The sequence below is a fragment of the Emydura macquarii genome, unplaced genomic scaffold, assembly GCF_026122565.2.
Source record: "Emydura macquarii macquarii isolate MOO-44397 ecotype Brisbane River unplaced genomic scaffold, CSIRO-AGI_Emac_v2 contig_2292, whole genome shotgun sequence".
Lineage (NCBI taxonomy): Eukaryota > Metazoa > Chordata > Testudines > Chelidae > Emydura > Emydura macquarii.
Window position 1 is genome coordinate 1,706,441 of NW_027132429.1, and position 22,730 is coordinate 1,729,170.

The 22,730-nt window shown below is 60.3% G+C and overlaps 2 protein-coding genes across 3 annotated transcripts; one reads left to right on the forward strand and one right to left on the reverse strand.

Annotated features, from left to right (window-relative positions):
- Positions 1 to 2,340: 2,340 nt before the first annotated feature.
- STX10 (syntaxin 10) lies at positions 2,341 to 11,630 on the reverse strand. 2 transcript variants are annotated; one of them, XM_067560506.1, is made up of 9 exons: positions 11,448 to 11,630; positions 10,850 to 11,019; positions 10,322 to 10,416; positions 9,682 to 9,744; positions 9,022 to 9,138; positions 8,126 to 8,232; positions 7,515 to 7,609; positions 7,014 to 7,086; positions 2,341 to 2,452 (listed from the first exon to the last, which is right to left on the reverse strand). In XM_067560506.1, the coding sequence occupies exons 1-9, from the start codon at positions 11,480 to 11,482 to the stop codon at positions 2,413 to 2,415; spliced, it is 795 nt and encodes a 264-aa protein (XP_067416607.1). In that variant the 5' UTR covers positions 11,483 to 11,630; the 3' UTR covers positions 2,341 to 2,412. The 2 variants fall into 2 exon arrangements, with proteins under 2 accessions (XP_067416607.1, XP_067416609.1); XM_067560508.1 differs by lacking the exon at positions 2,341 to 2,452 and having other exon boundaries at positions 6,315 to 7,086.
- A 2,940-nt stretch (positions 11,631 to 14,570) lies between these two features.
- IER2 (immediate early response 2) lies at positions 14,571 to 17,870 on the forward strand. Its single transcript, XM_067560510.1, has one exon. The coding sequence runs from the start codon at positions 15,360 to 15,362 to the stop codon at positions 16,041 to 16,043; it is 684 nt and encodes a 227-aa protein (XP_067416611.1). The 5' UTR covers positions 14,571 to 15,359; the 3' UTR covers positions 16,044 to 17,870.
- Positions 17,871 to 22,730: the final 4,860 nt, after the last annotated feature.

The following is a 22,730-nucleotide window of genomic DNA, read 5'->3' on the forward strand; positions in this document are numbered from 1 at the left end:
CGGGAGCCGAGCGGGGCAGGGCGGGCAGGGCCAGTGAGCGCGGCAGATCTGTGTGTGTTGCGTGCGCCCTGCAGCCCCCGTGCCTGATCCCGCATCTGTTACGACATTAAGCGTTAGCCTGTCCTGCATTTAGCTCCAGAGGTGTGTCAGGGGCCCTCACACCAGGACTCCTGGGTTTTCTTCCCAGCTCTGGGACCGGGCAGAGTCCCTTCCCTCTCTGTGCCTCAGTTTCCCCCCCCCTCTTCCCCTACACACGGACCCAGCCTGGTGACCAGCAAGGGCAAAGACTGCTCAAGCCGCCAACGTTTGCGGTGAGCATGTGGCGGGACACGTAGTGTGATGAGGGTCAGAGAGAAGCAGCCAGGTCTGGGGGTTAGCAGGGTAGGGGGCAGGATGCCTGGTTCTGAGAGATCCCCGGCAGGGGTTGCGTCTAGGATCTAGTGTTCTTGCACTAGATCACAGCAGGGATCCCTGCAATCCAGTGTGATCTCGGCCCAGGACTTCGGGCCCAGAGGGGAGATTTGGAAGCGCTTTGGGGAGGGGCGTGTCTCCGATCTACCATCTCCCCGGAGCTTCAGCTCCCAGCGTTTCCCTTTGGCTCCTGGTGTCGGGGCGGGAGGAGGGGTCAGCACCATCGCGTGTGACGAGTTGAACAAGTCTCTGCTTCGCTAAGGGGGGCTGGGCTCCTTCCCCTGCCTGGCCTCGAATCCTTCCCAACTAATGTCCGTTTAATCCTTTAATTCCCCCTCTCCCTCCCCCCATGTGCTCAGACATTGGGGCCAGACTCGCCTCTGATCCAGTGGATCGATTTGGTAGCTGCCGTGAGCCCGTGCAGAGCCGTGGCACAATCTGCGATCCGCACGGTGTTTACCCTGGAGGTGCATAAAGGGTTGGAGATGGAGAGGGGAAGCCAGGAGATGGCAAATGGCTGTATTGGGGGACACGGGGGGGGGGGGGGGGTGGATTTTGAATGCTGCTATTCCCCAGATTGGCCACTTGGTGGCGCAGTTGCTGCCTGGGGCTAAGCGGTGGGGAAATGTCTTTTGCAGTGAAACCCCCGGAGGTTTTTATCCTGCCTTGGGGGAAACCTAGAGATCAAAGCACCTGGGCTGTAACGAGCGAGGGTCAATGGGGAGGATTTGATGGGGGGAGGGGAGGGGACTAGGGCGATGGGGTGGACAGTGGAGGGGCAGCCTTCCCTGCACCCCACCCCACCCCTACCCCGCAGGCATCGGCCCGGTTCGCCTCTCGCTGCACCTCCTGTTGGAGGCCAGGGTGGCATGGAGCAGATCAGACCCAGACCCAGAACCTCCCAGGCGGGCGGGTGGCCGCGGGATCGGGGGAGAAAGTAACTCAGCAATAAGGGCTCGGGGGGTGCTGGGGCCGGTTCTGCTTGTTTCCTCCCCCCCCCCCCCCCTTCCAGTAACTGGTCTTTTGATTTCATAGTGTAAAAGGGAACAAAGATTTCAGGCCCAGAGCCTGGAGTTAGTTGCTTAATTCCCAGGGGAGTTAGACGCCTAAACGCCGTTCAGGATCTGGGCTTTCGTTTATAATGTAGGGGCGGCTGGGGACGGGGAGGGGGGAGCGGTGGGAATGGGTTTGCCACAGCCCCGTGTAGCCGAGCTGGGGTACGCCAGTGCAAGTCCGCTGCTGATGCTTTGGCTGTAATGGAGTGACTCTGGCTTGTCCTGAGCTCAGTGGAGTGACTCTGGATTGACACTGGAACTGAGATGGGAGTAGGTCTCACTTTCTGCGGCTGGCTAGAATTTTGTTTTCGGGCGGGGAGGGGGGTGTCTCCCTTGCCCGCCTCCACCTCCCAGCCCAGACAGGATTGAGATGTGATTGGCCCCTTCATACAGCGTGCCCCCTATGCCCCAGCTTCACTGACACTGTAACTCAGGAGTCCCAAAGATTTGGGGGGGAGGCTGTGCCTTACGCAATGTGCCATCAGTCCCAGGTGCCCCTGCCCTCCAATGTGCTGGGCTCCATCCCAGGATCCAAGGAACCCCCTCTCCCCCCGTGCCACATGGGTAGATCCGTGCCTGGGAATGGGATGGTTTCCATTAGCCACACGCTCCTTCCCCCATGCCATGGTCTGTGAGCCGCGCCTCCCTTCACCCCAAATTAATTGCACTGGAAACCCTGCAATCTGCCCCCCCCCCTCCTCCAGCGCCAGGGTCAAGTGGGAAGTCCTGTCCCCTTCCTCTCCCCCCTCCCCCCCCATCCCCCAGCAATGGGATTTTTTTTCTGAGCTGGCAAATTTATTCACGGGATCGTTTATGATTTTCTTTCAAATCCGGACTTCACTTGAAGCGTTTGAGTTGGGAAGCGAAACCTGGATTTTTAACAGCATTTTTTTTCTCTTTATTTTGTTGGTTGGTTTGGTTGGTTTCCCTTTCTTTCCCATCGGCCTCAACTTTCGTTTCTTTTCCAATAAAAAAAGATGAATGAACTAAAGAAAAAGAAAACAATATATAATTTACCATTTAAAAAGCACTAATGCCTGAGTGCTAACAGCGCGTGCAGATGCAGCATGGACGCCTTCCAAGTGCTTTCAGTTGATGCAAGTAGCTTCTATAATATCAAGCATTTTCCTTCCTCACCTCCCAGCCCCCCGGTCCCTCTGTCTCTGCCGCCCTCTCATAACATACTTACAAAGAGGAAAACAAAACAAAACAAAAAACCTTTAAAAAAAAATTTAATGCAACTCACTCCTTGCTCCCCAGCGCCCCCTGCTGTTACTCTAAACCTGCCCCGTCCCCCAATGATGCCAGTATTTGTTCTGTGTTATAAGTGCCAAGAAATTTTTGTGACTCCCTCATTCCTGTGACCTGAGAGTATCGACAATTGCACATTAACTACTGTAAAGATTTAAAAAAAAAAAAAAGGAATTCAGAAATGTTAATAAAAAAAAAAAAAGGTTTGTAACAAATTTGTGCATCTGGCTGGTTCTTTTCTATCCTTATTTCACACGCGCCCCAAAGCCTTTGCTAAGGGATGGAGGTTTGTGTTTAAGGCCCTCGAAAGATCGGAGTGTGGGTCCCATGGCCACGTCACTGCCAGTTCTGTGTCTCAGTTTCCCCATCTGAAAGAGGGGCTTGTTATACTCCCTCTGTCTAGTTTGATTGTAAGACCGTGGCGCGAAGATGGGCTGTAGATTCGAAGGACTCTGTGTGACCACTAGTCAGCCCTCCTGCATTACCCGGGCCATAGAACCTCCCTGAATGAATTCCTCTTCGAAGGAAGAGCAGAGCATTTAGGAAAACGTCCAATCGGGATCCAAAAATTGTCAGTGAATCAACCCGGACCCTGGCAAGTTGTTCCCGTGGTTAAATACTCTCACTGTGGAAAAAAATCCACACCTGATTTCCAGTCTGCATTGAGCTACCTTCAACTTCCAGCCCTGGGATCGTGTTAGACCCTTTCGCTACTAGAGTGAACAGCTGTTAGCCTCTAGCTTCAACTCCTTATAGACTGGGATCCAGTCACCTGTCAGGGGCTGGCCGGGCCTGGTTTGTCCCTGAAGAGCTACTGCCAAGGGAAGGACCATTAACTGGCTAACGTGCGCTGAGCCCCAATAAGAGACCCGGAGTGCTCTGTTGATGGGGGCTCATCCCCCAAGGATGGCAAGGAACAGACTGGGGGCTGCAGCTGCCCTGAAAGACTAACCCGGCTCCAGGAGATGTCCCCTAGAGCCATTAACTGAGGAACCTGCATTTCTTTTGCACCATTCCCCAGCCTCCTCCAGGAGCAGGGTCCGTCTGAATGGGGCTGATCAGCACCAGTAGCCCCAGGCCCAGAAGAACAGTTGGGGACCAAAGCGAGGGGGGGAGCCTTTGTGCTCTGCAAAAGGAGTTAAGCAAGAAGGGAGCAGCCTGTCCTCAGCTCCCAGGGCTGTGTGACACCCCGGCCAGCCAGACTACAGCAGCAGGGGACGTGCAGGAGGCCGTCCCATCACCCCTAACCTCCTCCTGGGGGAGCGGAACAGCTGGAGGGCCGGGCAACTTCTCCTAAGCGTGAATGGTTCCCGAGGCTCGTCTTTGCCCCTTCACCCGTCCAGCACCCACCTCCTGAAAGTCTGGCCGGCAGGCCGGGGGCAGGATTCCAGCTGGGGTCACAGCCGGGCCAGGTGTGGCCGGCGTGGTACCCTTGGAGGCCAGCCCTCACCCTCCCACCTGGGGGCCTCGCTGGGCTAGTGAGCTAGTAAGAGCAGCCCATGTTTGTGCAGAGCCAGCCACAACGGGGCCCACCTGATCCGAGGCCGCCCCTGTGACCTGGCTCCCACCCATGTGTGGCCCAGGCCAAGCCGCTGGTGGTAATGGAGTGACTCCAGATTGCCAGCAGGCGATGACAGCCGCGTGCCCCTTCCACATCTGGGCTGCGCCGGGCAGGACGTGGGCCCGTTGTGCAGCGAACAGCTCATTTGTAGGAAGCCGTCGCAACGGTGGAGCAGGGCCTGTGCTTTCCCCAACAAACCCACCCTGCCTGCCCCCCTGAAATTGTAAAACGCCGCCGAAACAGAGACCAGGGCCCAGATAATATATAAAAAAACCTCTTTATTTTCAACCATTTCTTCAGCAGCTAGGCTATGCCAGCAAAAACAGCACATGGCTTAGGGGGCGGGCAATGGGGTTGGTGGCTGAAATCGCCCCCCCTCGCCCTCTTATTTCCAGGAGGTAGCAGGTGCTGCCCAAACCATCGGGATCCCAGGCAGGGATCCCTGCGGGGAGGTGTCCTGGCCTCACCCCCTGCCCCTCTGCAGCAGCACAGAGACCGTCCACACAGCAGCCGCCGATATCCACCCAGGAGTTAGAAATGATCCAGCGCCCCCCAGGTGTCCCCTTGCAGCTCCCTTTGCACCCTGCAGGGGGAGACAGCGCCAAGGGACCCCCCCCCCTGCAGGGGGCTCATTAATTATTGTGTTGCCCAGCTGCAACAGCACGAGAAGCCGACCCATGGTGGTTTAAACGTGCTCCGTGCCCCCGCCGCTGGGAGCTGCGTAAACCCCTCCAGCGGGTCTAACAGCAGGCAGGAGCCTGGCAGCGTGCCCGGCTGTCGCCCTGCAGAATTCACCTTTCTAAAAAGGCAGCTGGGCCCCGATCCTGCCTGCGGCGAGTGGCTCTGGGGCGGGGGGGGGATTCCCCCGGGCGTCAGCTCCGCTGCCTCTGAAGGACAAAAACCCAGCCGCGAGAGGCGCAGCGTTCTCTGCCGGCCTGGGGGATTTGCTGCGTTCTGATGGCCGGGCAGGGTTCCAGGCCGCACTTGGGAAGGCAGCCGTGCGGCGGGCAGGGGCCAGCTGCTCAGCTGGTGTGAGGGTCGCGGAGCCCTTGGATTAACGCCCGCTGAGGCCTCGTGCCACTGAGGTTAGGTGCACGACCCCGGCTGGAATCTGCCCCTGGGGAACGTTTCCTGCTGGTGACGTGGTTCGATTCTCAGCCCGTGGGGGGGGGCAGTTCTAGGCTCAGGGGGTGTCAATCAGCGTCGTCCCATTGCCCCCGATGGCGCTACACCAGTTTATACCAGCCGGGGATCTGGCCCCGCTGGTCGATTCACACGAGCTGGGATCCGGCCCCATCGACACCCCCCCGGTCCCTGCAGCAAACGCGGAGCTGTTCTTAAAAGCCCCTTTTCAGAGCACGTCAAAGCCCCCCCGTGAGTGAGGGGTCAACGCTCCCTGCGCTGGGCGGGCTGCACCCCCGGCCAGCCCCGGCTCAGCGCACGGAGCCGCCCCCAAAAACCAGGCCCCTTTAAAGGGACAAAAGCTTGGGCTGCCGGGCCTTCGTGTGGCTGCTTTATTTTGCCTTTAGACAAAGGTGTTAAAAAAAGAATTGTGTTGTGACATCAGACAGTGAGGGCGACTCTCTGGCTGTGTCACGGGGGCCGGCCGACAACCCTACACCGCACTGTGGCCTACCGCGGGTGGAGCTGCCAGGGTGCATCATGGGAGTTGGAGCTGGCAGTCCTTTGTGCCCTATTACCTCCCATAAGGCCGGCTCCCCAGCTGGACTACATCTCCCATAATGCACTGTGCTCTAGCCCTGTGGCAGAGCCTAGACTGCAGCACTGCAGCACCCCCTTTTTCCTCTGTGGGCCAAGCTCCCGGCCCAGATTATATCTCCCATGATGCACTGCAGTCTCTCCCAGCAGCTGGGCAGCCACAGTGCACCATGGGAACTGTAGTAGAGAGCGTCTCATGCCCCTACTTCCCCCTTGGGCCGTTTCCTGGCCAGACTACATCTCCCACCATGCACTGCAGTCCCTCCGTGTGGCAGAGCCGCAGGTAGGGTCCATCCTGGTTATATTTGTACAGCACCAAGCGCCATGAGGCCTCCCAGCCCTACCATAACACAAATAATTAACAACCAACCAACCAAGGGTCAGGTCTCTTCCCTCCCTGCATAAGGAGCAAAAACCCAGCAACACGAACCCCAGCCGAGGGCATTAACGGCGGAGCTTGTATCCCACGCGAGTAAGAACCGTTCTGTCCGCGAGAGGCGGCAGGGAGCCCATGTGCTAAGACAGCTCCCCCTGGTGGCACACGTTGTCCTGCCCCCCCCTTCCCTTCCTGGGCAAATTGCTTCTCCTCCCTCCTCCTGGCTCTGCAGAAGGGGGCTGGGAGGTACCAATTAAGGGGCTTCCCCTCTGCCCCACACCTGGGCAGATATCAGAAGTGCATTTCCCCCACTTCCAGCGCATTGCCACTGCCCCTGAGAGACTGAAGCTGGCCCCAGCCCTGCACCGGATTGCAAACCCCCGCTGCGTGGGAGGGGCCTTGAAGCTGATTTCCAGCAGGAATCTCCCCTGGTACCTGGAGGTGCCTTTTCTTTGCCACAGGTGCCAGTCCCAAGGGTCCGGGCAAGGCACTGGGGTGGGTTGTGTTCCAGCCGGGCAGCCTGGGGCTGCTCCCCAAGCAGTGACGGAGACGTGTGCATGGGGGGTGGGGGGGGCTGGTCAGAAGAGGGGGGTGCCTCCTCCCCCCCAGCACCATGCACCAGTCCCGGTCAGTCGATTACAGAGTGAAGAAGAGGATGAGCACCACGATGAGGACAACGAGCACAATGCAGATCGCACACCACTGGCGCCGGTCTGGGGAGGAGGAAGCACAGGTAGAGTGTGTGTGTGTGTGTGTGTGTGTGTGTGTGTGTGCGCGCGCTCGGGAGTGCATGAAAGAAACCTCCCCCACCCCTCCAACACAGACCCAAGGACTAGGGCTCACTACCCCCCTCTTACAGAAGGGAAACTGAGGCATAAAAAGGGGAAGGGACTTGCCCCGAAAGTCACACAGGGCCAGGACTAGAACCCAGGAGTCCTGACTCTCTGCTCCCCTTGACTCTAACCACTAGCCCCCACTTCCCCTCCCGGAGCTGGGGATAGAACCCAGGAGTCCTGATGCCTAGCCCCACTCTGCTCTAACCACTGAACCCCACTCCCGTCCCAGAGACAGGAATGGGACTAAGGTTCTCAAGTCTCCTAGGTGCTTCGGAAAAACCTTCCCCCGCCCATGCCTTCCTCACCGCTGGTCATGTGGGAGACCTTGGCCATCTTCTTGAGAACGCCATCCATGCGGGACTGGGTGGTATCCATCTCCTGGGCAAATTCCTCCAGCATCCTGCCGGGCCAGGGGACAAGCTGTCATCCCGGGGGGCAGCACCCACCTCATGGGGGGCTGCGGTCAAGCAGGGAGATGCATGCAACCTCCCACCCCCCACTAAGGTGCCTGCCCGGCTCCTGGGGATTCAGTCAGTGCAGCGCTCAGTCCCCTGCCACAGGGTCAGGAGGCAACCTATGTCGACCCTCCCCCTCCCCCCCCCCACCCCGGTTGGCGGGGCTTCTCCAGGCACCTGTTATCCTGCTAAGAACTGGGCTAAGACCCACCAAACTCGCCTCACACATGGGACCAGCTGGGAAGGATTTTCAGACCTGGGGCTGGCTCCCCCTAGAGGGAAAAGGCCCCATGTCCCATTCCCTGCCCCTTGAGCCAACCAGTCCCCTGCCCTGGGGCTGGATCAGAGCCGGCGCCTAGAGGGGAATGGTCTCAGGTCCAATTCCCTGTCGCCATCTGCCATGGCCTGGCTGATTCATTCCCAGCCCGTGAGCGGGTCTCCCCACGCTCCAGCCCACTCACAAGCTCTGCTCATCCAGCTCGTCCCCGACCCGGCCTGACATGTGCTTCAAGACCCGGATGCTGCCCGACACCAGCTCCAGCTGCTCGTCCTGCTGGTCTACGATCAGCTGCCGGGGAAGGGGGTAGGTGAAGCCAGGGGCCGTGGCAGGGCGAAGCGACAGGTCCCGTTGGGGAGGGAGGCGGGGGGAAGAGCTTGGATCAGAACCAGAATGGTGGGGGCGGGAAGGGAACTGGGACAGTGGGAGGAAGGACTCGCTGCCCCCACCCCCTCAAAGTTTGCAACCTCCAGCCTGCAGGGTTAATTCCCAGGTCATGGGAGCAGCAGAAATCTCTGCTGAGGGGTGAGGGAGGGCAGGGGGGAGGGGCAGCTTGGGTAATTCTAGACCCAGCTCCCAGATGGGGTGGTCGGATGTCAGGCCCCAGTGCCTCCCCCCCCCGCCCCCCCCAAGCTGATCACTGCCAGGGGTAGGAAGGGAAAAATCCTCTTTGGAAGCAGCCGGTGCCAGCCGTTGCTGGAGACGGGATACCGGGTTAGATGGGCCCATTGGTCTGATCTGGGATCGCAGAGATGGTGGGCGGGGGGGGGGGGGGGGGGCGCGGCATATGGATCATGATGGGCCCATCAGTCCAACATGTAGCCAGATCATGCTCCTACTCCCCCTGGTTTAAATCCAGATCATCCCGCCCCCCCCAGCTGCAGTGGAGCGACACCGGTTTCACTCTGGTTTAAAGCAAGAGCAGAATACTTGGCCCTGGGTCCCATTCCCGGCTCAGGCTGGGGGGTGGGAGGGACAGTGTCCCTTCTGGTCTGGGTGACTAGGGAGGCAGCAGGGCAGGGGATATCCCTGGCCCCTCTCAGCCCCCCAGCCCCTGCCTGTGGCCCGACAACTCCTCACCTGCTGGTGCAGTTGCTGCTCCTCAATGTAGCGGGAATTGGCTGACACCAGCTCCTCACGCAGCTGGCCGGACCGCTCCAGGGGGTGCTTCTGGGGGGCCCCACCCCCCACCAGTATCTGTGGGGAGAGAGCAGAGCCCTGAGCACCCCAGGGACCCGACCGGAAGGAAGCAACAGACCACTGGGGGGGAGGGGGGGAACTGGCTGGCTCAGGGGGGCAGGGAACGGGACAATGGGGCCGTTCCTCTCCCGCGGGCGCTGGCTTCGATCTGGCTGGCGGCAATGCAGGATCCTTCCTATCTGCTACCCCTGGTCGGAAACAAGTTGTCCTGCTCTCAGCCCCATCCCCCACCCAGCAAACCCCTCCTTAGCAGAGGGGCCGGGGGTCAAACACACCCTGGGGAACCCAGCCCCCCCCAAAGAGGGAGAGATCAGGCACCTCGTGGAGTGCATGGCAGGCGTGGGCAGCTTGCCGTACCGTGCCCCCATGTTCCTGGGTGGAGGATCCCAGCCCCCAGGGGCTGCCACTCCAGCCAGGACAGCGTTACAGGGCATGGGATGTGCTACAGGGTTTCCTATGGGGCCTGTCCCCACGGCGACCCGGGCAGTGCTGTGGGGTGGTGCTCTCCCATCGCTGCTCAGGGAGGACAGGACCCGGTACCTCTCCGGTTTTCCGCTCTGTGAAGGCCAGGGCTGACGGGCTGGATATGTGATCCCGCATCTCCTGCAATGGAGGGAAGGGATGATTAGTCCGAGATTAGCCACGGGCCAGAGAGGCTGGGGGACGGGGGAGGGGGCTTTGGAGAGCAGCAGCCCAGAGCGCTTCCATGCGGGCCCCCTTCCCTTTCGCCTTCACAGACGGAAACGGGGGCATGGGGAGGGGAAGGGACTTCCCCAAGGTCAGCCAGCAAGGCCAGGAACAGAACCCAGGCGTCCGGAACTTCTGCCCTAACCACTAGACCCGTTCCCGTCCCAGAGCCAAGGATAGAACCCAGAAGCCCTGACTCTGCCCCTCGCTCTTATCCAACACACACACACACACACACACAAAATTTCAAAACAACCCTGCTGGACACCATGATCCCTGACTCAGTTTCTCCTCCCTGAGTTATTGGGGTCCCTGTGCTGCAGTAGCGGCTGTGCCCCACTAGAGGGCAGCAGAACTCCACACACTCAGAAGAGGGCGAAGTTCCCGGATTGCTCCAGTAGGGGGCAGCACTGTGCCTCAGACACACACACACACACACACACAGAGGACAGGGGGCCCTGCATGCACTGGATGGGGGGTGGGGGTTACCCACCTTGACAGAGTCCCGCATCTGCTTCACGAAGGCCCGTCTCTCTGTCAGTTCGCCGGCGTCGATCCTGAACTTGCGAGGGTTCGACTCCACAATGCGTGCGCCGGAGCTAAGGACCAGCTGCGCCGGAGCCCAGGGGTGGGGGTGGGGAGCACAGGAGGTGGGGGGGGGGCAGAGGGATGAGGTACCACCCAGCCCATGGATCAAACAGCGCTCTGGATTTCCTTTCATTCCCACCGCCTCAACCAGCAGGGGGCGCTGTGGGGAGCAGGGCAGAGCCCGGGTTGGGAGGCAGCTCCTGGCCAGCAGGGGGCGCTGCAGGGAGCGAGGCAGGGCCCTGGCTGGGGGGAGGGAGGGAGGGAGCTCCTGGCCAGCAGGGGGCGCTGCGGGGAGTGGTGGCAGAGCCCTGGCCAGCAGGGGGCGCTGCGGAGAGCGGGGCAGGGCCCTGGCCAGCAGGGGGCGCTGCGGAGAGCGGGGCAGGGCCCTGGCTGGGGGGCTCCCGCCGGGGGCCGCGTCTCCCCGGAAGGATATCGATGGTCTCCTCCAGATCCTCCAGGTCCCATTCGATGCTGCGCAGGCCGTTCCGCAGCTCGTTCGCCGTCCACTCCAACTCCTCCGTGCTGGGCACCTGGGTCTCCTGCCGCAGCTCGCACCAGCGCTGGTAGAGCCCCTGGGCCCGGTTCACAGCCTTCTGCACCTCCCTGGGGGGCAAAGGGGAAGGGGGGGTGAGGGGTTAGTGGGGGGCAGGGAGGGGACCCTCCGGGAGGCGGCGTGGTGCTGCCAAATGCGGCCTGGCTGCTCCTCAGCCCCCCACGCCCCACCCCAGAGGCAGCTGCATCTCAGCACCAGGTGAACAGCCCACGTGCCCCACCCCAGCAGGGCACAGAAGGGGGGGGTCTCTCCAGCAGCAGAGGGGATGGGAGGGTCTCGGCAGGGCGGGGGGGGTCTCTAGGGGCAGGGGAGATGGGAGGGGGGTTCTTGGCAGGGGAAGGGGGTCCCGGGGGGGGGTCTCCCGCTGTGGGGGGGTCCAGGCCCCCCCGCGGGGCTCTCTGCCCAGTTTTTCCGTTGCTATTTTCAGCCCCGCTTCCGGGGGGGGGGTGGGTTCTGCGCTGGGCCGCGCCCGACTCACCCGCGCACGGCGGAGAACGGGTCCTGCAGGGCCATGTCGCCCCGGCTGCCTCGCTTCGATCGCTGCCGCCGCCGCTCGCCGCCATGGGACCGCCCCGGCGCTGGCCCGGCCCTGCCCGAAGCTCCGGCAGCCGCCGCCTTGGCTGGGGGCGGGGCGGGCTTGCCCGGACTTGGGGGGCGGGGGGAGACGGGACGAGGGGGGAGGGGCGGATCCAGGCGGGGAGGTGGCAGCTGCAGGGGTGGGGGCGGCGGGACTTCCCCCTCCCCCTGCCTTCAATTTCCGCTGCTGCCCCCCCCCCGCAAGTTACCCTCCGTGGAGGGAGGCACGAGGGGAAGCGCAAGGCCGCACCGAGCCTGGGTTCCCGGCTCTACCCTGCTCCAAACGGAGACATTGAACCCAGGCGTCCTGACCCCTCCCCCCCTCCATTCTAACCACTAGACCCCACAGCCAGGCGGGGAATAGAACCCAGGAGTCCCGACCCTCCCACACCCACTTGTACTCTGACCACTAGACCCCACTCTCTTGCCAAAGCCTGGACTAGAACCCAGGTGTCCTGACGCCCCCCCACCCCAGTTCTAACCACTAAACCCCACTGCCAGCTCCCTCCCTCCAGTCGTTTAATTCCAGTCCGGCCAGTTTAACTAGTCCCTGCTGTGGAGTTACTGGTCGCTCCTGCCCCAGGGGATTTCCCACGGCTTGTGTGCTGACTCCATAGGACTCTGGTCCCTTGCGGGCCAGGCCTGGGCGCTGCTGCCTGGGGGGCCTGGTGCGGGGCGCCACTAGGACTGGAAAACAGGGCTGGTGGTGCATGCGGGTGTGCATGCCATGTGTGTGAGCGGTTGTGTAGTGCATGCCATGTGTGTGAGCCCCTGTGTAGCCATATTTGGGGGGACTGGATGTGTCTGAAGTTGTATGTGGGATTTGTTGACAGGCAGGTTGTGGAGGACTGTGGGAGGGTTGTGTGCTATGTGTGTAGAGAGGGTGGGGGGGTTGCGAGTTGTCAGATTGTGTGGGGAGTTGTGTGGTATGTGTGTAGACTGGTTGTATGTGTCTGAGAACTGTGTACTGGTAGATTGTGTCAGTCAGACAGTGTGTGAGTGTAGTCAGATTGTGGAGAGAATTGTGTGGTGTGTATGTGGACAGACAGTGTGTGAGGTGTTTATAGATAGGTTGTGCACAATCGGATTATGAGGGGATGTGTGTAGTCAGGTTGTGGGAGGAGCTGTGTGGTATGTGTAGTCAGTTGTATTTTGTCAAGTTGTCAGATGTGTGTAGGGGAGGTGTAGAGGCAGATTGTGGATAGTCAGATTGTGGGGGGGGGGGGGGGGTTGTGAGTGGGTGGGAGAAGTAGGCTCTGTGTGGTCAGTGTGTGGGGTTGTGTCATCTAGTTGGGTTGTGAGGGGAGTTGGGGGCTGGAGGCTGTGCTGTGTGTAGTCAGACTGTGGGAAGTCCATCTGTGGGGGTTGTGTTGTGTAGTCAGGTTGTGGGTGGATGTGTTGCGTAAGGGGTTGTGGGTGGGGGAAGATGGGCTGTGTGTAGTCAGAGCGTGGGGAGTTGTGTAGTTGGGCTGTGGGGGGAGTTGGGGGGCTGGGGTGACACGCAGGGGACAGGCGGGGTGGGGGGTGGAGCAGTCCCACGTGCTGTGCACGGCGCGGGATGCGGGGGAGGGGGCTCGTAGGCAGCGCGAGCCGGTGGGTTTTTCCCGCCAGGATGCCGGAAGGACGCTCCCCATAGCCCGCCACGGGGCCGTCCAGCGCTGCCCTTATACGGAAAGAGGAAGCGAGGCGGCTACAAACCTCACCCCTTTTGGAACGTTGGTGCGCGCCACGTTCGGAGCCCGCCCCCTGTCGTCATGGGCCCCTTATATAGTCATGGAAACGGTAACCAAGGCAGGCTGGGGTGACCTCAACAGTGGGGCGGAGCCTCCTCTCCTGTCTGTCGTCGCCTCTTCCTTCCTCTTAAAGAGCCCGCCGGGGAGCAGGGGACGGTGGGTGGGTGGGCGCGTTTCTGGCGCTCCCCCCACCCCCGTGCTCGGGCAGGTGGCAGAGCGTGGGGCTGGGGGGCTGGGCTTTAAATAGCTGGTGACGGCCCAGATGTCGCCCCCGGCCCATGGCAGGTGTCTGCTGCTCTGCATTCATTCCAAAAATGCGGGCGGGGCGGGTGTTAATTTTGTCCTCTCTGCAGCGTGGAGAATCCGAGCCCAATAAAAAAAAAAAAAAGAGGGAGAGAGGAAGCCGGTTTGCGTAGGACAGACCGAGACCGAGACCCCGCCTTGCATTGCCCACGGGTTTCTGCAGGGGCTTCTTGACAATGGAGCTTACAGCAAGCCAGAAAAAAAAGTTCTATCCGCTCTTCAACAGCTCGGTCTGGAAGGGTTTGGCTTTTTCTGGACTCGTTTCGGGGAGGCGAGAGGCAGGGGGGCCGTCAAACTTCCTGGTATGAAGCAGATTGCATTGCACAGGCCCCCCCACGCGTTAAACTTCCTCTCGGTGGGGTAAATCAGGTTTGCATTAAATACTACTGCGTGCAGGACGGTCAGGGCCGGCACACACAGTGTGTTCAGATACACGAGCAGCGCTTTACAACAAACACACACACAAAACCCGAAGGGAGCAAGAGTCATTCACAAAGAGTTCTTCTGGCTTAGATTTTGCATTTGTTGTAGTAGGGTTTATTTGCATGAAACAACACACAGAGAGATTGCGTTGGGCAGGCACAGATTTTGCAATCCCCAGACAGGTTTTGCAGTTGCTCTGGTGAGTGGATTTAAACAGATTTGCAATTAGAAACACGGATTTGCGCTGTTCACACACACACACACAAAGGGATTTTTGCATTCGCCCTCGAGGTTGCATTCCACACGCACTCACGCAGAAGGTGCGTTTTATCCAGAGGTTGCACACTCGCGCACGTTTTGGGTTGGTTTGATGACTGCGTCGCATGCAGAAACGGGATGCGGCAGCGGCTCTGCAGACCATTGAGCAGAGATTGCGCTTTTGCTCCTGCATGACAGACACGGAAAAACGTTTGCCTGTGCCGTCCTTAGGATGCCACACGCACAGCTTGCATGGCTGGCTTGCACTGCACGTAAACAGAGGCGGTCCTTGTGCTCGTGCTATTGCACTGCAGACAGATGGGGCAGCCGGTTTTGTTGCATTGTGCGCGCGCCCAGCCTTCGCTGCCTTGATTGCACCGCGCGCACCCACGTGCGGGTGGCTGCTGCCTGGGTCGCACACCCCAGCCCTGTGACAACTGGCTCCCAGCCAGAGCCCGCCCCGCACTCACACGGGCCCGGCGGCATCTGCTGCCCACTGCGCGCGCAGACAAGCCCCCCCCCTCCCCGTTGGATGCGCATAAAGCGCACACTTTCCCGGGGCCCGGTTGCGTTCGCACGCGGCAGCGAGGGGCTCGCTGGGAGTTCGGGGGGGAGCCTCAACTTGTGCCTCGGCCCTGGGCAAGTCGGCGACTCGGCCTTGCCGCCGCTTCCTCCTCCCCTCCCCCACGCCTTGGCATTTCCGCCTTTTCCTCGCCCTTCCCCCCAATAGCCGCTGGGGATGGCGGCGCGTCGCGCAGGCCGGATGCGGCTGACTGAGTGGGCGGGGGCGGCCCGGGCGCTGAGATCACCGGGGGTATAAAAGCAGCGGAGCTGGGCGCGGCTGGCTTTAGTCGGGGCAGCGGCGGGCTGGAGGAAGGCGGCAGCGGCGCTTGCAAGCAACCGAGGGGGTGGGAAGGAAGGAAGACCAGGCACGACCCGGCCCAGCCCAGCCCCCCCACACACACACCGCCCCTTCGCCGCTCGGGGCAAGCCCAGCCGCGTGCACCGAGCCCGCTCCTTGCAAGAGACCCCCGCCCCCCCCGTCCGCCTCCGCCGCGGGGAAGCAGCCGGGCTCCAGCCCCCGCCGCCCGCCCGGGATGGAGGTGCAGAAGGAGGCGCAGCGCATCATGACCATGTCGGTGTGGAAGATGTACCACTCCCGCCTGCAGCGCGGCGGGCTGCGCCTGCACCACAGCCTGCAGCTCTCGCTGGTCATGCGGAGCGCCCGGGAGCTCTACCTCTCGGCCAAGCTGGAGGAGGAGGAGGAGGAGGAAGGCGGGGGAGCCGGGGCCCTGCGGCGGGAGCAGCAGGAGGTAGCGGGGGCCGCCCCCGGCCAGCTGCAAGGCGCCCTGGCCGCCCCGGGCCCCCCGCCGCCGGCGGAGGAGCGGACGCCCGCTGCAGCGCCCGGCGATCCGGAGCCCATGGAGACGCAAGAGGCCAGCGGGGTCTCGCCCCCGCCGCCGGCCCCAGCCCCGCGGGTCCCGGCCGGCAAAGCCAGCAGGAAGCGGCGGAGCAGCAGCTTGGACAAGCCGGGCGCGGCCGAGGCCGGCCTGGTGCCCACCAAGAAGGCCCGGCTGGAGGAGGAGGAGGCGGCGGCGGCGGGGGGGCCGCCGCAGCCCCAGGGACAGGAGGGCCGGTTCCCCAGCCTGGCCAAGGTCCTGCAGAGCCGTTTCTCCGGCGTCCTGCTCAGCGGCCCGCCCAAGGGCCCGGACCCCACGCCGGGCTGCCGGCCCGGGGACGGCGTGCTCAGCATATTGGTCCGGGCCGTGGTGGCCTTTTAAACGCCCTGCCCCCGCCTCTGGGGGGGGGACTTCGGGCTGGGGCACTGCCCCGCCGCGGCGGGCCCGGCTCCTAGCAGGAGAGCTGGGGGGGGGGGGGCGTGCCGCGCTCTCCCCGGACTGCGGGGGGACAGGACGGACACACACGCACCAGCCGTGCCTCCCCGGGGCCAGGAGGGACACACCGGCCGGCTGGAGCGGGGCCGGTGGGAGACGGATTGGCTTTTCCCCTCCAGCCCCCGCACGTTTCCTTCCCCACTCTCCCGGGGCAAGTTGGAGGCGAGACAGAAGGATCTTTCGGGGAGAGAGACGAGCCGGCGCCGCTTTGTGTGGACGGAGACAGGGCGGGCGGGGCTTTGCAGTGGCCTGCCTGCGGGCTGGGACGAGAGAGACACTTGCGCCCCGGTTCCGAACTGACGGGGGAGGTCCGGAAACGCGCTCTGAAGAACTGGGCTCGATCCACCGGTGCTATTCCATAACCCGCCGCGGCTGGGGGTTTGGCTTGAACTTGAAACTTTGGCCTACTTCGTATCGTCCGTCGTTGTGTGTGTGTGTGTGTGTGTGTCCTTGGGGTATCCAGTGTGTGTGTGCTGCTGGGCTGGGAGGAAAGGGGCTGCGGGCCTGGCGGGGTGCGAGGAGACAGCTTAAAGGGGTTAAAAAAAAAAAAAAAAAAGCCCCCAGTGCTGAGATATTCAAGAAGGGATCGTCTGTGTCAAGGGGGGGCTGGGTTTCCAAGCCCTCCTCCCACACTTCGCTCTCCTCCACCCCCAGGAAGTGGGGTGAGGGTGGGAGATCCGGGTCCGACTTACTCTGGTTTTTTTTTTCTCAGGGGTACAAGCTTTTTTTTTCTTTTCTTTTTTTTTTTTTTTTTTAAATTTCTCCCAAGGGGCCTTTTTTCTTTAAACAACAGAAGTCTGTCCGCCAGGATTCATTGGAAGGAAGGAAACTCCCCTCCCCCCACTTCCAACCAGTCCTACCAGTTATGAGACACCACTCATATGACCAGTAATTGCATCACACTGGGTCTAGAAGGGCAGCGGGGAATTTCCTGTTCAGACCGCCCTTAGATTTTTGTGTGTGGAGCTGGTTTTTCAAGGTGTGGGTGGGTGTGTGTCAGGCCTGACTCATTTAACCCCCTAAAGGGGAACTGAGAAGAGGCCGCCTGCTCTTACAAAGACAGTAAAAGTCGCACACAATCAGGAGGGGTTTGATTTCTCCTTCAGGATGGGGAAGGGAATTTTACTCAGAGTTTTGAGTTGTTACAACTAACCCGTGTAAGACACGATTATTAAACTTCTTGGTCTGAATCGCTGAAGATGGAGAATAGGGTGTTTTAGACAGGAAGAAAACAGTGACCACCACCCTGGAATTTCTAAAGAAGTATTAGATGTTCAAATCCCATGGTAGCGCCCTGAGAATTGGCCATCTCTCTAGATTGTCCTGGTTAGTGGGTTGAAGATCTGACCCCCCCCTCCTCCCCCCATGCCACACAGTCTTGTTTCAGATTCAGATTCCACAATTTCTCTTGGGGGAGAGATGTATCAGTCTGTCTCTGAATGTCATGATGGCTTTATACGTGTTGGTTAGCGAGTTTCCTAGGTGTCTGCAGAGGAAACTAGTGAATGGATGAAAACAAAGAAGGAAAAAAGCCTCCACTGTTGACCAATTATTTTTTAAATGTTACCCATGTGTCTTGGATGCCTGTAATTTATATCTGTGGTTCCATTTTTTTATTGTCTTGGGAAAAGCGGCATGCTGGAGGGAGGTTTCCTCCTCTGTTGTGTCGCTGGTTTGTTTTGTTAATTAAATAAAGACCATTTGTGAAACTGGCGAAGGATGTGGCCCTCTGCCTTTGTCATGGAAAGGGGAAATGGAAAAAGAACCTTGTTAAGGCTGAGCTCCGTTCAGTGGCTGGCTTTGTTTTTTGGTTTGGCCCTTTCCCAAGCTGGACGGCCTCAGCTGCCACCGATGCTGGGTCTCGAGCAGAAACTCCGTGGGCGCCGAATCCGTCCTGACCGTGGCTGGCTCTTCTTGATGTTTATTACTGTGGTGCCTAGGTCCTACCCAAACACAGCAGAGGGTGGGGGGGTGGAAGGAGAGTGATTCATGTTATTGGTCCGACCAACATCCACCCACTCCTTTCTCCCAAGGCTCGGCCTTTAAAACCCTCGGTGATCTTTGCCCCAGCAGGGCTCTTGGGTGACCCGCTGCAGGGTGATGGAAGTATCAAGTTGCAAAACAAGGCCGGGGGGGCATGTAAACAGGAGAGGTTTCAGTGCCGAGGCTTGGAAATGCTCCCTTATAAACATGGGAATCTTGCAAGCTGGGGGGGATGGGGAGGTTAAAACTGTTCTGGTTGGGGGCGGGGTTGGTTCTGTGTGTCCCCATAACCAGCTGGTGCAGCTTCTATAGACTAGCAAAGGGGGGGGGGGTGTAGCTGCCAGGGGATTATAGCAGACTAGAGAAGATCAATCTTTTATTGGCATGGCAGGCTCGCGGTGCAATGAGCTCTCCACAGGACCCAGTCTCTGGACTCGGGCAATGATCCCCCCCACAAAACAATGGCGCGGTATAAAAATGGGGGTGAGCGTGCTCTGGAGTTCGGCTGCTGTTGGGGGGCGCTGCCCTTGGTAGGTGGGAGAGGGGGTTGTGGAACGGGAGTGAGCTCGCGGTCCCGGGGAAAGGTTCAGGAATGCTGCTGCTAGGGCATTTAAAGGGTGAACTGCGTCCTGGTGATCCAGCCCTGACGGGGAACGAACGACGGACCCCTGGACTTGAAAGCAGGGTTGGCTCAGGATTTGAGCCATGCCTGGTTTGTTTTTCCCCCTTTTTTTTAAAAGCTTACCAGCGTTACAGGGGCTGTACATTTGTGCTGTCTCCCAGACCCTTGCTGTGTGTGTGTGTGTGTGTGTGTGTGTGTGTGTGTGTGAGAGACACACCTTTAAGGGGTGTGTGTGTGTTCCCATGGAGCATGCGGCCAGCCGTAGCCTTTCCCCAAACACACTCCACCCCAGGCGGGGAGTCTCCATAGCACACGCAGCCTCTGGCCTCCCTAGGCCTGTTAAAATGGAAGGTGTTTAGTGCAGACCAGTCCATGACGCAGCTGCCAGCTGATAAGGCTCCTTGTTTGTACAGGAGCAGTTCCTGGTGGCCCTGTTTGTGTTCCCAAGCGCTCAGTCTACAGCGATGAGAGGCGGGAGGGAAAACAGACACCAAGGGAGCCGGGCTGAGAACTTGTCTCAGGTCACTGGCGAAGCAGGGGAGAGAACCCAGGCATCTCGCTATTTCCAAGTTAGGGTGCGTTTCCAATCAGGTGCCTAGACCTGTGGAAGCCCCATCGCCACGTGCTTTGAGCCCGGTGGTGCCGTGTTTGCACAAGTGCAAAACGAGCATAAAAGACGTCTGGGGCAGTTTCTAGCTACGGTTGGCCTCTGGCCCCCATCCCTATAATATCCCAGTACCTCACAATGCAATGCTATCTCCATTGTACAAGTGGGAAACTGAGGCATGGAGAGGCTAAATGACTTGCCCAAGGTCACATGGCAAGCAAGTGGCAGAATAGGGAATTGAACCCTTGTCCTCAGCTAATGCTTAGCTGCCTGGGCTGTCCTGCCTGTCTCTGCAGAGGTGAAGTCCAATTAAATGAAGTGCCTGGGGGTTGTCAGCCTTTAACGAGCATTTTAACCAGGTAGTTTTTTTTTTTTTTTTTTTTTAAGTTACCACAGAATAAAGCCCCCATGGTGTCTATTGTAGCCAGCATAAAGTGCTTGCTATAGTATGTCTGTAGCTCCCCTCTGGTGGCCGGAATCAGAACTTCTCATTGGTGTGTCATAATCCCTGTAGTGCAAAGGAGAGAGTCTCCTGCAGCTCAAGCAAGAAGAGGGGCCTGGGAGCGGGAGGGTCCGAGATTTGGTCCCAGCTGCTGCTGTGAAATCCTGGTGTGTGGCAGGGGTGGCGATGTCCGTCCTGCCTGGAAATTCGTGGCTGATTTTTTAAAACCATGTGTTGAAAGCAGCCAAAATCTGTGGTTTTACAGTCGCTTTCTGTGGTGTGTCGAAAACGGTGCGGGAAAGGTCCACGGCTGCTTTATGTGCGCGGGGGTTTCTTGGCCTGTGGGTGCAGCTTCACCGGGGGGGCTCTGTAGGGAAGTGTGTGATCTGGGCCAAGCAGCCAGCCTCCAGTAAGGTGGGGTCAATGACGTGTCTCTGCCTGGGGGAGCAGCCTGAATTTGTCTCTCTGGCGTTGTGTCCTTGCGTGTTCTCAGACTGGATTCTAAGATTACACGTTGTGGCACCTTGCAACCTTCCAGCGCGAGTTTATTCTAGCGTCTCTGTGTGTGCGCCAGGATCACAACGCTTTCTTATGAGTGATCCCGCCCCCCCAGCTCAGCTGACCTGCCCCCTGCCCCTCTTTTCTGATGGCAGCTCCCTGCATGCTGGGAAATGCAGTGATACGCTGCTGGGGGAGGGGCGGGGGGGTTCACGGCGGAGGTTTGTGGGGGGAGAAGGATGCCCTCCCTGGCAGGAACGGAACGGGGGGTGGGCAGGAAGCAGAGTGGCAGCGAGAGGGCGGGGAAAGCGGCTGCAATGGGACAGGATAAAGCTGGGGGCTGACTGGGGGGGGGGTCTTGCAGCTGCAGCAGGACAGGACAAGGGAGGTTTTGATAAATCCGGCCCCCCCCCCCCCGCCTCCTGCTGCAGTGGTGTTAAACAATGAGGTGCAGCAGGGCGGGGAGGGGGCCCGTAGCTTTCCTCTCTAGCAGTCGCCTTTCGGAGACAGGATGCTGGGGCGGATGGGCCCGTTCTGCTTCTCCGGTTCCCAGGCCACAGACCAGGTTCCGGTGTTCTCACGGGGGGGCTGGGTACCTCGGTCGCCCATGGGGCGGGGGCGGGGAGGGGCAGGGAGAACACACGGGCCCAGTGGCAGGGCAAAGAGGGTGATTATTATTATTGAGCCGGGTTATTACGGCAGGGCCTGGGGGTGCAGCGCTGTACAAACACTGCTGCTCCACCTGGGAACTGACACCCAGGGAGGCAGTGGGGTCCTGTGGTTAGAGCAGGAGGGGCTGGGTGCAGGACTCCTGGGTTCTATCCCCAGCTCTGGCTGGGGAGTGGGGGCTAGTGGTTAGAACCCCAAAAGAGTTTAGAGTTGAGCCTTCAAGTCCAGCCTCCAGAGTGTGATTCCATGGGATGGGACTGGCACAATTCTCTCCCCACCCCCACCCCCATGCAGGGTTATCCTTGTTCCACAGGTGGGGAAACTGAGGCACGGGGCACCACAATGGTTTACCCAGTAAGTCACTCCAACTGCTAGACCCCCCACTCCTCTCCTAGAGCTTGGCCTGACTCCCAGGCCCCCCCCTCCCCTCCTACACCTAGAACAGGAGTCCTGATTCCCAACATCACCTGCTCTAACCACTGGACCACGCTGCCTCCCTGGAAGGTGGGGCCCTGTGGTGCTAAGTGACTCTCAGGCGCGCCCTGTAATTGCTCAGCCTGGGTCTCTGTAATAAGCCTGTCTGGCCCCCTCCTTCCCCGTGCTGGGACGTGTGCAGGGAACGTGGGAGCCCTGGGTGCCCCAGGAATGTGAGGAGGGTGCAGCCGAGACCAAGAGCTTCCCCCCAACCGAGAGGAAAGAGGAATCTGCCGGGAGCTGAGCCGTCCTGGGGATTTAGTTACAGGTGCTGCTCACGCAGCTTTCCCGCCCGGGGCTGGGGAGGCAGGGCCCTGACGCCTGGGTTCTGTCCCTGGGCCTGGTGGGATGAGTGGGGGGCTAGCAGTGAGAGCAGGGGGCTGGGAGGCAGGACTCCTGGGTTCTATCTCTGGCTGGGGGGGGGGAGGACAGGACAGGGGTGTGTGTGTGTGTGTGTGTGTGTGTGTGTGTGTGTGTGTGTGTGTGTGTGAGAGAGAGAGAAAATGTGGTAAACACGCACAGTCTTTATCAGCCTCCCTCTCCGGCAGGTTTGTGGTTTCCCCCTTGAGGAGCCTCATGGAGGTTAAATTAAAAGTCCCTGGGCTAGGCCAGGTGACAAGAAATTGCTTTTCGTGTGTGTGTGTGTGTGTGTGTGTGTGTGTGTGTGTGTGTGTGTGTGTGTGTGTGTGTGTGTGTGTGTACACACACATCCACTCTCTCTCAGTTCCCTGGGAGTCGAGTGTGTGTGTGTGAGACCCCGCCCATGGGGGCAGAGATTCTTCCCCAGTGGGAACACGGGGGGCGGGGGGGGGGAATGCCTCTCCTGTGGGGGTCCAGGGGAGGGAGGGGTTAATGACCCCCTCCCCCCCAGCTCAGCTCGGGCTCCACAGGCTTTCTTGGAGGCGTCCTGGGAAAATGGCGAGCCCCTCCCGGCCCAGCAGGTGGTTCCCACGCAGGGGGTGGTGCCAGGCTGGCCTGTGCTCCAAGGGCCTCGTGCGGGTTTGCTAGGGGGGCAGGCGGGGGGGGGGGGTCTCCGCACGGGTCTTATAGCGCAGAGGTTTGAAGGGGAGCTTCTAGGGTGCAGCGTGGGGGTGGGGGGCCCGGGGGGGCACGTGCTGTAGGGTACTGAGGGGCAGGTGGGGCACATGGTGGGACAGTGATAGAGGGGGCAGGCAGGTACTAGTTCGAGGGGGGCTGGGAGCCCGGACGCCTGGGTTCTCCCCCTGGGGGCGGGGCACAAGGGGATGGGGCCTCGCAGCTGGGTCTGGAGCCCGGCCC

Bases quoted from the DNA above. Each gene is read 5' to 3' on its own strand.
- STX10 (XM_067560506.1), bottom strand. From the start codon at position 11,482: ATGGCCCTGCAGGACCCGTTCTCCGCCGTGCGCGG. The intron at 9,745-10,321 runs GTGGGTAACCCC...CCTCCATTGCAG, and splicing joins AGATGCGGGACTCTGTCAAG to GAGATGCGGGATCACATATC. The intron at 8,233-9,021 runs GTGAGGAGTTGT...CTTCCCCGGCAG, and splicing joins AGCAGCAACTGCACCAGCAG to CTGATCGTAGACCAGCAGGA.
- IER2 (XM_067560510.1), top strand. From the start codon at position 15,360: ATGGAGGTGCAGAAGGAGGCGCAGCGCATCATGACCATGTCGGTGTGG.